Source organism: Vicia villosa, linkage group LG3 (assembly GCF_029867415.1).
Source record: "Vicia villosa cultivar HV-30 ecotype Madison, WI linkage group LG3, Vvil1.0, whole genome shotgun sequence".
In the NCBI taxonomy this organism is placed as follows: domain Eukaryota; kingdom Viridiplantae; phylum Streptophyta; class Magnoliopsida; order Fabales; family Fabaceae; genus Vicia; species Vicia villosa.
This window is the reverse complement of record NC_081182.1, coordinates 66,893,953-66,907,967: the sequence shown is the minus strand read 5'-3', so window position 1 is coordinate 66,907,967 and position 14,015 is coordinate 66,893,953. Positions and strand designations below refer to the sequence as shown.

At 27.2% G+C, this 14,015-nt stretch overlaps 1 protein-coding gene and 1 long non-coding RNA gene across 2 annotated transcripts; one reads left to right on the top strand and one right to left on the bottom strand.

Moving 5' to 3' along the window:
- Positions 1-167: 167 nt before the first annotated feature.
- LOC131656017 (uncharacterized) lies at positions 168-878 on the top strand. The gene is made up of 4 exons (XR_009299945.1): positions 168-193; positions 356-411; positions 479-548; positions 775-878. It is a non-coding gene; the product is annotated as an uncharacterized LOC131656017 (long non-coding RNA).
- Positions 879-7,235: 6,357 nt separating this feature from the next.
- On the bottom strand, positions 7,236-10,031 carry LOC131656016 (spermidine synthase 1-like). The gene is made up of 9 exons (XM_058925800.1): positions 9,872-10,031; positions 9,113-9,189; positions 8,700-8,822; positions 8,511-8,615; positions 8,342-8,414; positions 8,167-8,238; positions 7,879-8,074; positions 7,679-7,805; positions 7,236-7,586 (listed from the first exon to the last, which is right to left on the bottom strand). The coding sequence occupies exons 1-9, from the start codon at positions 10,011-10,013 to the stop codon at positions 7,521-7,523; spliced, it is 981 nt and encodes a 326-aa protein (XP_058781783.1). The 5' UTR covers positions 10,014-10,031; the 3' UTR covers positions 7,236-7,520.
- Positions 10,032-14,015: the final 3,984 nt, after the last annotated feature.

The following is a 14,015-nucleotide window of genomic DNA, read 5'->3' as shown; positions in this document are numbered from 1 at the left end:
ACGCATGTGCCCTTGCTGCTTTTGTCAACACCTATTAAATTTTGCTTATTTGTTGTCTTTTCTCAATTTTTTGTCACATTTTATTATTATTATATTAGAGTGATTATTTTATATAAGGCCTAAACTGATTTTTTTACACATTTGTAACTTTTTCTCTCTCTTTTTTCCTCAGTCCCTCTAAAAAAAATTTCCTGTGAGTTTTCTTTCTCTCTTTGCTTGCTACATCTCTCACACTCTCTGTTACTTTCTTCTTCCTTTTTATTTAAACTGGATTTAATACTTCATTTTCACTCCTCTTTTTATCTTCATCAATGTTTTGTGATTTCTTTTTCATTTTAATTTTTTGTTTTTTCAGGTTGCAGATCTATACGAAGATGAAAACTGATTTTGAAGTTTTTTGTTTTACAAAGTGTAAGTAACAACATATAAGTTTTCTCTGTTCCATAATTTTCACTTTTTTTATTTTTACATGTTGTAGATCTATCAAAACAAAGACGAATCTGGGTACTAAAACAACAACGACAATATGTGTGACAATATAAATTATGGTTAGTAATTTATAGATATTTTTTTCAGATATGTTATTTTTACACCAGATCTATTATTTTTATACATGTTATTTTCAGATGTGTTATTTTTATATCATATATATAACAATTTGTGTATTCTTTGGATAGTATAGATCTTCTATTTCTATTTTTGAGAACAGTGACAAACCCCAATTTTTAAAAATCTTTTTAACATCTTTTCCATTTGTTTTTATTTTATTTTCAGGTTCTACATCTTCTTATAGGAAAACAAAAAGTTAAACATATGGACAATTTCTTAACATTTTTTTTTTCACTTCTTTTGATTTTTATTAATTTTTCTCTCTTTTTTTTAGAATTTGTCATATATTTTTAAAATTTTATAATTATGAAGTAGTGTATCTATTTTTGTAATGTTTCTAAACATTGAAATTGAAAAAAAAAAACTATTATTTATTTTAATTTAATATTTTTTATCATCATTATTATAATTATTGTTGATATTATTGGCATCATCATTAGAAAAAATCAAAATAATAATTTTATTTTTCTCAAAGAGATTGAAGTTAGATAAAAAAATTTATATAAGAAGAAGAAAAGAAAATTTATGGAAAGAGGATATATTCAAAGTGGTTTCATTGAGAAATGAAAGGAATAGAAATTTCAAACAGATGGTACTGTTATCATATCAGTTAGATATCATATCAATTGGATAGATTCATAGTGTTGTCATAATAGTATTTTTGAAAGTTTAGATAAATTATTTTAATCTATTTTAATTTGTAAATTGTGTCATTAACTATCAATGGATGAAATTGAAGACTATCAACCTATTATTGTTTTTTTTTAAATATGAGCTTTTCCAATTAAAAAATTACTACCATAAACATTTTAGAGTTTATTTGTTAATTTAGAATTAATGGAAAAAAAATATTTGTTGATAAATGTTCTGGGAAAGAATGAGATTTTGGTGAGATAGAGAGAAAGATGGGGAGAGAGAAAGAATGAAAGGAAAAGAAAAATTTGAGAGAAAGACTGATAGTTGACAACTGAGAATTTGTGGCAGGAGGTTTGGCAGAAGAAAGAGAATATGAGAGAGAGAAAATTAATTGCAGTTTAATACCATATCACCCATTCATTGCATATAGAAAAATGTGATATTAATATTATTAAAAATTTAATACTATGAGTTATAACTGTAATGATAACTTGAATCACCCTACATTAGTGGAATAGAAAAGACCAATAAAAACTAATTAATATTTATTTTTAATAATAGTTTAAAATAATAAATATGTCATATATATTTGATATCATTATCAAAACTAAATAATTTAAAATGAAAGTTATGATAATATGAAGGAAAAAAATTATATGAAAAATTTTTATATCAAAATTTATGATAATATGAATATATTTGATAAATATTATAAATATTTGATAATATGATAAATATCATGACAAAAAATTTGATATTTGATAAATTATTTATAGAAAAATTTATAATAATATACAAATTTTGGATATCATGATACTAAGTAACAAGCATCACTATTAGACTAAAACTCTGTCATGAATTGATTTTATTTTATATTTCTCTTTGCTCAGACATGCCATTTCTTAATCATTTAATAAACCCATCTTCAACTTGATTTTGAAAACATAAATGAGACTAAAAGCTGCAACGCTATTAGACTAAAATTCAAGTTACAATTGTTTATATTTTATATTTCTCTATGATTAGACATTTGCTTTTGCCTATTATGTTGCTTAAGACAATTGTGTTTACAAACAACCCTTTCATGTGTCACATCCATCGATATTGGATACATTTAAGTGTCATTGATTTGTCATTTTCTTTTAATACTAATATAATTTTGATGATGAATATATAGTCAAAGCCACCCAAAAAACCAGAGAAAGAAAGTGAAGAAGTAGTGGAAATATTTAAATATTGATTATGTATTTAAAAGAAGAGATATATACATACACTAAAATCAAATATTAATAATAATGAAAAAGAAAACATAAAGGAGAAGTTGTTTGGGTGATGGTGATGATGAGTGGAAAAAAATGAATGAAAGAGAAAATTATGAAACAGAGAATGGTGGTGGCGTCTCAATAAGAAGAAGAAGAAAAACATTTTCAGTTATCATTTTGGTCTAAACAAATAATTCCATTTTTTTAAGTTTAATTAATATAATAGTTATCTATTTTTTTAAAGTTTAAAAAATTAAATGATTGTAAGAATGAAACAAACTGATTTGATATATGATATATGTGTTGTCATAAAAAGCACATTTTTCTATAATTTACTGACAAGTCACGTTCTTCCCTTAGTAATACTACTAATAATATTAAAAAAACACCCCTATCCCACATCCTATTCCACATAATCAATTAAGAAAAAAACACATATTTTGAGGAGTATGGGGAAGAAATAGTCTACTGCCGTGTGAAATAGTGTACTGATGAAATAGTCTACTGATGTATCTCACACAACCAATAAAGTTTTTTGTACTGGTAGTGGTAGTAACATATCTATCCAATTACAATCAAATCAAAATAATCATTTTTCTTTACATTAGAAACACAACTTCAAAGTTTCTAATTGATAATAACTATGATACCTGTTTGGAGACTATACACAAATAGCATTTTTTTTTAATATTTAAAATCAATGTGGGACATGTCTCCAAAATTTCTTCTATTTGCATGATAAATTTATAGTATTATCTTCTATAAATATTAATTTAGGGTAAGAGAAAAAATATAGTAACTCCTTTATTTTCTGTTAAACATTATTTAAGGTAATTTAAAATAATTTATTATTGAATTTTAAATAAATAAATTTATTTATTTATAAACACTGTAACACTTTATAATAAACGGAACAAATTTACTATTAATTTAAATATTTTTATAAATAATATAAAAAAATAAAAATAATGACAAAACAAAAATAAAATTTATGTATGGAAAATATATATTCTTGATCCAAATATAACATTTTAGTATGTACATAATATATTTTTATTAATATCACATTTGACTTTTTCTTATATGACCTTTTTTTTTAATACATATCACATTTAGGTTTTTTTTATATGATTTAACGTAACTTTATTATATTTTTTTAATAATTTTTTAAATTATTTATATTAACTTTTTCATTGTAATATATAAGGTTCTGTTTGGCAAACCCTTTTTATATACGAGAAAATTTTTACTATTAATTCAAAAAATTAAAATTTATATACGGGAATAAATTTACTATAGATTCCAATAATTTTATAAAGAATGTCAAAAAAAAAATTTATATACGAGAAATAAATACCGGAAAAAATATTTTCATATATAGAAAAATAATATTTATTGTTCAAATAAAAAAAAATCTTTTTAAATTTTTTAGGAATTATTCAAGGTGGCCGACAGAAACCTAAATATTACTGTAGTGGTTTATAACAAATTCCTATATTATATTGGAACAAATTTAGTATTTTAAATTTGAACTTATATATTAATCTTAGACTTCTTTTTTTTATCTTTTTTTATAATTTATTTTATTTTTTCTATTATTTATGAATTTCATATTCTAATTGGTAACATAAAACCGGTCCACACCAGAACCCGTGCGGATGCACGAGTTTCACACTAGTTACAAGAATAACAAATATCCCTCTCACCCTAAATTAGGATTTGCAGTATGCAATGATGAGAGACTAGTATGCTATTTATAATAAAACCTAACATACTAACTAATGGGTTTTTTCACAAATACCCATTACAAGCCAACTTAAGTTACAAGTTAACTTAAACAATTGGACATAACAAACATGCCCAATTCAAAATACTAACAACCCTAGCATTTCAACACCGACATACTAGAACACACTTCGACTACAGTATGTAGGTCTTCGACACAATCTCTGTCGAACCAGAAGCTACTCTTCGACATAGTAGAGTTCGATCCAATTCTCTCTCTCTCACACACACACGCAATTGTTTTTTTTGTCAAATTTTTTATTTTTTTATTAACTTAGACGTTGGAGTGCTAATCTTACAAATCAATATTTTCTCCACCACATTAAATACTCAAATTCATCTTACCAAGCACTACTTCATCATTCACCAAATAAAATAAAATGTATTTAGTTCTAAATTTAAACACAAAATATTTGCCTTTTTAAATTTATTTTCATTATATTTTATCATGAAAAAGAGTACTTTCTAGAACACATGTATAATAGTTGTTTTATTTAAATCAAGATATTTGGCTTTTTAAATTTATTTTGCCTATATTTTAGGATTAAATATATTTTTTGTCCGTATAAAAAAATATATGTTTTTGTCTCCACAAAATTATTATGCACGTAGTTTTTAGTCTCTACTGTTAAACCGATGTGTATTTTTAAATGATTATTTTAAAGACATGTTCTTTGAAAAAAAAAGAACTCAAAATTTGATTTCTAAATCGAGATTTACATTACTTTTATTATTATCTTTTAAAATTTAAAAAATTCATATTTAATTCTTCTCATTTTAAAAAAAAATTCTATAGTTTAGTAAAGAAATATTTTATAGTATTCTAAACACGTATGCAAAAAATTATTCAAAAATTTAAAACTTTAAGGATAATTAAATAGTTTTTAAAATTTTAAAAAATAGCCGGGACTAAAACTGTTTGCATAAAAAATTCATAGGGATTAAAATATGTCATTTTTTTAATAATGACTAAAAAATAAAATTTGAGATATTTATAGGATAAAAAACATACTTAACCTATATTTTATTTTGAAAAAAGTACTTTCTTGAACAAATGTATAATAGTTGTTTTATTCAAATCAAATAAATTAAAATCCAACTTTTAAAAAACATTTAACTTTATATAGAAAAAACTTTTAGACTATGTAAATATCAATATGGGCCGTGAGATAGAATCAAAACAACAATTTTTCTTTGATTTGATTACAAATAAATTGAAATATATAATATTCATTTTTTTATTAAAATCTAAACTACCTTTCAAATAAACTGATATGGTCCATTTTTATTAAATACTATACAATTAATTCATGAAAAATATTCAACATTTCATAGAGATAATTCCTAAATTTCAAATTTATTCCTCTTTAATCTAATCCTAGATACTAGTTCATATTAACACAAATCACATTATGGATGAATGCAACATTCAACAAAAGTATAACAGGCTGCCATTCAAAGCTTATAACAAATAATTCATAATTTGGTAAAGTATATTGGTATGGCTATAGATCGTTCGATAAATTCCAACGGCTTTTTGCCATGATCCAAAATAAAAACTCTATAATAGTGGCAATGTCATACCAATGCTCTCTCCTCGATCTCGATATATGATATATATATATATATATATATATATATATATATATATATATATATATATATATATATATATACCAATTCACTTAACCAAATTACGAATTTGTGATTGTCTCTTATGTTTGAATGACAGCCTATTATGCTTTGGCAGAATGTTGCATGCATAATGTACAAAAACTTGATACACACTGACGCTGGCGTAACTCTCCTTTTATTGAGTTTAGATCTGATTTTCTAGTGTAAGAATGACTAAAGAAATCTGATTTTTCTGGTGTAAGGAGTATGACTAAAGAAAACGCTGGTGGTGGAGTATTCGGTTTCTGAAGGGAGTCTTTAGCTATATCTAACACTTGGTTCATTTTACTACTCCCTTGCCTCCGCGTGATATAGTCAGCGTAGTGACAGATTCAAACATGATATTGGTGTGGTTAAACATTAAAAAAGTACGACGAGCTAAACTATATTAAAAAAAAAATTGTTTAATAAAGTACATATACAATAAAAATCGTCTACTATCAAAAAAATAATAATTTTTTTAAGATCATTTCTTTCTATAAAAGCTGCACGACGATGTTTAACCATTTATCACTCATTAGAAAATCAGTGGGTTAATTGTTTTTTCTTTAGATAAAAACGATTTCATTTTGATATTCTTTTCAAAAATATTAAAATTAAAATTAAAATATATTTTATTCAAATTTTATATGGAACAATTTTTCCTCAAAATTAAATTTATTAGACAAATTATTTTGTTATTCATTTATGTTGCAATTAGACTTTTGTTCAAAATTTATTTAGATTTATATTTTGTACTATTTTATCGTGTGCAATGACAATATTTAGAACTTAAGTTTAAGAAATGAACTTTAAAATTTTGGAATTTTGTAGGTGTTGTGATATTTTTTAGAGACAAATTCATACGGTTGACTAGTTTAATAACTATAAATAGTTGTGTTATAGAGATCAGTTTATTCAACCGGATTATTCAATTTAATCTGATTTAATTTTGCGGTTCGATCAACGATTCAATAGTTCCACCAATGAACTACTGACTCAATATCTCCACCTATCTAATGACCGATTCGATTTTTAAAACAATGAGTAAGAGGAAGAATTGTCTTGAGAGAGTAAAAACATTCTTTTTAATAATTATCCAAATATTTTTTTTATTAATTTATATTTGTATAATATAGATTAGTTCATGTTTAGCCACACGAATATATCATCCGAATATATCATCCGCCTCCTGCATATAGGTCCCCCCATGCTCTAGCGGGACCAAATTCATATCATCCGCACTACAAACTACTACATTCAAGTGTGATAATTTAAATCCACCTCAGTAATTTTATTGATTATTTCAGCTACTCCATTAATACTACAATTGCACCCAACATGCAATGATTTAATTTTGAATTAATACAGGCAACACATTTCTGAAACATGCATATATAATTTATTGGAAAGCATGACATAATAGAAAATTTCCAGTATACCAAAGTACAAGCTTTTCTCAAAATCTTGACATAATAATGCTATCTAGAAATGATTATTGTTCCCTAAAAAATGATTAGAAACATGCTGAAATGTTGGTATTATTCTTATAATTATTCTATGTCTTGTCCCCTTTCATGCAGTGCTCTTAGCTTTGGTCCTTTTGGCAAAAGATGGCAAGCAAAATGAAGCTGAATGATACTGAAACAAAGAGAATATATGGTGTCAAATCATGCATTAAGAAACAGATATAAACAAATATTAATACTTAATTATTGCTTAATTATTAGTACCTCAGAGTTGTAATACTTCATAGGATACTTTGATACACCATAATTTTCTGGACCAATAGGGTTTATTGGATTTCTGAAGTCCACATGTGGACCTTCAGTTGAACAAAGCAAGAAACCAATCACTCCACTGAATCAATCAAAACAAATACTAATTAGTTGATTATTATATTGGATTTCTGAGTTAGTTCAATGTTACTTGCCTTGGATATGTTGGAACATTTGTCCATGCATAATCACTAGAGCCTTTGAAAATTTTGCGGCTTTTGATTAAAAGCTCTTCAATATCCAATGACTTATACCAAAAGCTCTCTGCTTGGATACACAAAACTCCTCCAGGACGAAGAGCTTTTGAAATCAATTCAAAGAACTCAGTTTCGAATAGTTCATGATCAGACCCTGAATCATATATATTATAGATACATAAATATTACTATACAAGATGTGTAAAAATAATTCTTAAGCAAGTAGAAGAGAAGTTAAAGATGTACTTATTGGGTCGAATGCATCCACTATTATTGCATCATAAGTGCCTTTTGGGACAGATTTCAGAAAAAGTGTTCCTGTCACAGTTTCAAATAATTAAAAATCATAAATAACTACAATCATAAAAATGATATAATGAACTATATTTTGATATATACATTATATGTAGTAGTTATATACCATCTGTAACATGAAGCTGAACTCTAGGGTCCTTGTATCCAATAGCTATATCTGGGAAATATTTTTTATAAACCTGAAAATAGAAAAATCTTAGACTTTATCATCAAGAATAGGGTCATGTAATAATATATATAATAATTCACATAAGGTCAAACATTATTTTACTCACATCAATGAGCATAGTGTCAATTTCACATATGTCAATGTGTTCAACAGAAGAGTGACGTGAAATTTCCCTAAGGATGCCACCATCTCCTCCACCAAAAAGCAGCACCTGTAAATGTTTCAAAAATAATGGTTTAATATACTTATAATATAGTACTATACTATAGAATATGTAACACTATTTGATATGAACCTTTTTAGGGTTTGGGATTGAGCAAAGAGGAAGGTGAGTCATCATTTCTTGATAAGAACATTCATCTTTCTCGGTGAGTTGGAGTGCATCATCCAAAACAAACACCTTTCCATATGTTGATGTCTGCATTTCAACTCCGTCGTCAATAACAATCAAAATTAGAGACTGAAAAAAATATCAGACATTTTAATTTTTTGTGTACAGATGAATAATAACTACTAGAAACTCACACACAATTGTGAGTATTAGGGTTCAAACTCTGATCATAACATCCAACCTAACAACGATTTCTGTCAGTTGAGTTAGGATTTGCGGAGAGACATTGATTTCAACTTTTAATTGTATAATTTAATTCAAGTCATGTAATTAAGATAACTTTTTTTTTTTTTGATATGGTTATATATCATCATTACCTGAAAAACTAGCATATCTTGAAATTGAGATTTCCCTTGGAAACAAATATTATCAACCTTCAAGAAGTGTGCTTCTCCTGCAATATTTCAACAATCAATTTAATTAGCTGTAAGCACTAGAAATCAACACAATCATTTCTAGTCATTCATCAGATTTCCAACTCCTCTTATAACAAAGAAACTAGAAATAGGAAAATAGATGATTAATAAAAATTATGAGGTCTATGATATATGCTATAATTTACTTTACCTATTGAGCAATGTCCATGTGACAACATATTTAATTACTTTAGATTGTTTTTTAAGGAAGGTGTGGGGGTTGAGAGAGATTAAAATATGAACTATTCATTAACCTGACATGCATGTATTTTACACAACATAATAACAAAATTATAATTACATTTAATTACACTTGCACTTCAAGCATGGACAGATATATACCCCCAACAAATATCTTGTATTTGAAAAAATTAATTGATTTTTTTTAAAATTTAAAATTCTAAACAATTTAAATAATTCAATTGCATTTTTTTATTTATAAATTCTTTTGTTTCGATAGAGAAATAAAAAAAAATTAAAATTTTTGGAATTTTTTTAATAAATTTTAAAAATATTGAGGTCAAATTTAAAAAAGTAGAGATAATTTTCATTTACATGAGCAAATATTAAAATTTTGTTAAAATTAAGAATAGAAGAATATAAACAAATGCATCCAAATTAAGAACAGAAGGATATTAAACTTCATTCAGGTTAACCAACCTGGCCATATTGGACAATGTTCAGCAAACCATCCAGGAATTTGTGGATGATCATCACTTCCAGCTTCTCCATCATTCCCTTTTGCATCAGTGATTTTTGGAGGACTGTCAATTACACCTGAAAGAGGGACTTCAGAACCCATGATGTTATTGCTTCAACAAGTAATGTAAGAAATTGAGGTTACTTTTGTTTTAAAATGTTAAAACATGTTGGTTATGTTCACTTATTTATACCAGAGAATGAGGCAATGTAAAATAATAAATTAAGTGAAAGAAATTATAACTTAAAGTATCAAAGGAAAAAAATGAAGAAATATAGTTGATTACTCTCAGTGAATATTTTTATTTTACCATGTTGACCATATGAGATTTTATTTTAATAAAAGTTTTGATAAATTATTTTTGAGATATTGTAAAAAAAAAAAAAAGTATAGTTGAACTTTTAGAATTTTATTGAGTATGGTTTTTAAAACTTTTTAAAAATGTATGGACAGGATCAAATGACACCAATGTGTCAAACTTAGTAATATGACGCCTCCGTTAACTCTTCACCACATGTCCGTATAGTAAAATTCACCGTTGAATTAAAAGCTAATATCATATAGATCATGCATGTAAAATTTCACATCAATAAAAAATCATTTGATATGTTAAAGAGAATGATCAAAATTAACGGTTTTCCTGAAATTTTATAAGACGTTAGTAGTTTTTATGCATCTCGTTGACATGTCAGATGATTTTTTATTGATGTTAAATTTTATACACATGATTTATATGATAATAGCTATCAATTCAACGGTGAATTTTAGTATACTGACATGGAATGGAGAATTATCGAAAGTGTCATATTACTAAGTTTGACACCTTGTGTCATTTGATCATGTCATATATATATATATATATATATATATATATATATATATATATATATATATATATATATATATATATATATATATATATATATATATATATATATCATTATGTGTTAAAAGTAATAGAACTTATGCCTCAACGTAATTATTACTCTATTATTCAGACCGTCCGCAAGATCTAGAAGACAAAGGCCTAGTTACAATGCAAGAAATTTCCACACGAGGAACATGTAAACCCTTTTCTCCCCGTATTGCACAATATTCTTCACAAAACAGTTGATCGTATTCCACGTTGTTCCACGCATGTAAAATTACCAGCAATTCTCTTTATATAAAGAGGAAAGCACCCCACTTCACTTTACAAATATTCAAATCATTTCACATTCAAAATATATTTTCTCTCTCTTACTAACTTGAGCGTAGAAGTGAAAACTTTGCAAGTCATCCTCATCTCTAGTGCATCGAAAATTGCAAACTACAGTAACAAACTTTGAATCCACTCTTTTCCGACCAACTATAATTCCACTATAAAATATAATATTTAAATAAATTTTACATTTTATAAATAAATTAAAATATTGAAAAAATTAAAATAATAATAAAAAGTTTGAATAAATTTTATAAAAATTCATGACACTGTTAAATAACTCATTTTATTTTAGAAAAAAATCATAAATAAATAAGTGATTCAATTATATATGTTAGATATACTATATAAAAATAATATATATCTATAATAATATATAAAGGTAAAATATTATTTTAGTGTAGCCTATTTTAATTATAAATATATCTTTTTAATTTTTGTTTTAAATTTAATTTTTTTCATTAATCATTTTATAACAGTTTATATGTCTTTTCCATTCTATTATCTTCTACGATTTACCTTTTTTTGTCATACAACTAATTTAAGTAAAATTAAAATTAAGAAAAAAATATTGTTTATATTTTTATGCATGTATATATAAAAAGGTGGACAAACAAACACGAGAGTGTCTGTCTAAATGCTAGTTATATGCAGATGAAAAAATTATCATTGTAAAATATTATATGTAATTTCAAAAAAATTCATATTTTTATTTTTATTTTTAAATATTTTAATTTTAATAAAATAGTTATTAATCAAACATTTTTATATGATATTTAAATATTTTATTTATTTTTTTCTTTTTTAATAATTTAAATTATATTTTATAAAAATAAATAGATATTTTAGTTTTTATTATTTTTTGGTTTATAATTCAATTCAAATTCAGAATAAAAATTTATACTAAAGAGATAAGATATGATAAGTGTAACGCCCCAAACTGCTTTCGGGATGATCGGCTGACCCCACAAACCAACACGGGTCTTTTCAGCATGCTTTGACCTCACTCGCATGCTTTCTGGGAAACTTCCCAGAAGGTCACCCATCCCAATACTACTCCAAGTCAAGCACGCTTAACTATGGAGTTCTTATGGAATGAGCTCCCGAAAAGAAGATGCATCTTGTTGGTATAGGTAGTACCCATCAATCCTTATAAGCTTTCCTTCAACCATGCAGTCCCATACCTGCACAGCCTTAGAAGCCCTCTCATTCCGATGTGGCGACCACCCTTACCCTCAGAGGCCTCAGGTGTTACATGCGGTGCAACCACCCCTCGCCTTCTTCGGCCTCGGGTGTTACATGCCCACCAGCTTCCGCATGGTTCGTCCTCGAACCACATCGTACTGGGAGAGAACCAGGCTCTGATACCATTTGTAACGCCCCAAACTGCTTTCGGGATGATCGACTGACCCCACAAACCAACACGGGTCTTTTCAGCATGCTTTGACCTCACTCGCATGCTTTCTGGGAAACTTCCCAGAAGGTCACCCATCCCAATACTACTCCAAGTCAAGCACGCTTAACTATGGAGTTCTTATGGAATGAGCTCCCGAAAACAAGATGCATCTTCTTTTCGGGAGCCTGTTCCGTAAGAACTCCACAGTTAAGCGTGCTTGACTTGGAGTAATATTAGGATGGGTGACCTTCTGGGAAGTTTCTCAGAAAGCGTGTGAGTGAGGTCAAAGCATGCTGAAAAGACCCGTGTTGGTTTGTGGGGTCAGTCGATCATCCCTAAAGCAGTCTGGGGCGTTACATGTAACACCCCATTTCTACCCGAAAAATATATATAAATCAGAGTTTTCAAAATTTCTCAATAAACAAATGAGGCGTCACATAATAAAACAAAACAAATCAACTCGTCGCATAAAGCGGATACATAGCACCTTTGAAACAGAATAACTTATTTTATTAAAACACAACGGAATCACTTAAACAAGTATTCAATAAAATATCTTCAGTTAACTTATCATTTTGTTCAACCAAGATAACACAATTAAACAACAACATCATGAATGACATAAATCGTTCCCCCCAGAGTGCTACGTATCAGAGCGACAACCGACTCGAGTAACGGCAACTAAATCCTCATACTTGAATACCTGCACGTTACCAATATAAAGGCAACGGCGAAACAAGAGAAAAGGGTGAGATATCAAATCATATAAGTGGGCATATGATAAATTGCATGCTAGGATTCAGACATATAAAATCAACACATCACAAGTATCAATAGCTACTATACACATCATACTTCTACAGTTCATTAATCTCACATACTTTTCATCACACAGCAAGTCATAATCATGTAAATAGTATCATCTAATAAATTTCACATATTCAAGTAAGCACAAAATTCAATAGTATAATACTCAAAAGATTCAATACTATTATCCCAAATATATACACAATCCATCATTATCACATATTCACACGTTTAACCAATTATATATCAAAACATCACCAATTTCAACTATCACATCTCATGTACACATGACAATCACATAAATGCATATATTCAAACATCACTTAACCTCAATGTGACTCAATGCAAGACATGTGACTCTATGCATGTGGTACCCAATGTGGACCCAAAGTTCCACCGCTTCCGATTCATATAGAATCTAGCCACGCTTCAGATCCGGACAAGATCAAAGCCACCAAATGTAAACATATAGTTTACCGCTTTCCGAATTCACTCTAGAATCCAAGCCCCGCTTTTGTTTCAAAGCAAACCACCTTTGTTTCAAGGCACACCATGACATGAATGCATGTACAATGTTGACAAACATATGCAATTAAGATCATCTCTACCATCTTAATATTTAGCATATCACAATAATTCAACTCGATGAATTATCCACCAATTGTACACAACATTCACAACACATACATATCATTCACAT

What these genes read in the sequence shown, in the direction of transcription:
- LOC131656016 (XM_058925800.1), bottom strand. Translation starts at nt 10,013, where the DNA reads ATGGGTTCTGAAGTCCCTCTTTCAGGTGTAATTGACAGTCCTCCAAAA. An exon ending in CAATCCCAAACCCTAAAAAG is followed by an intron (nt 8,616 to 8,699) that starts GTTCATATCAAA and finishes AAACATTTACAG; the next exon opens with GTGCTGCTTTTTGGTGGAGG. An exon ending in GGATGCATTCGACCCAATAA is followed by an intron (nt 8,075 to 8,166) that starts GTACATCTTTAA and finishes TATATGATTCAG; the next exon opens with GGTCTGATCATGAACTATTC.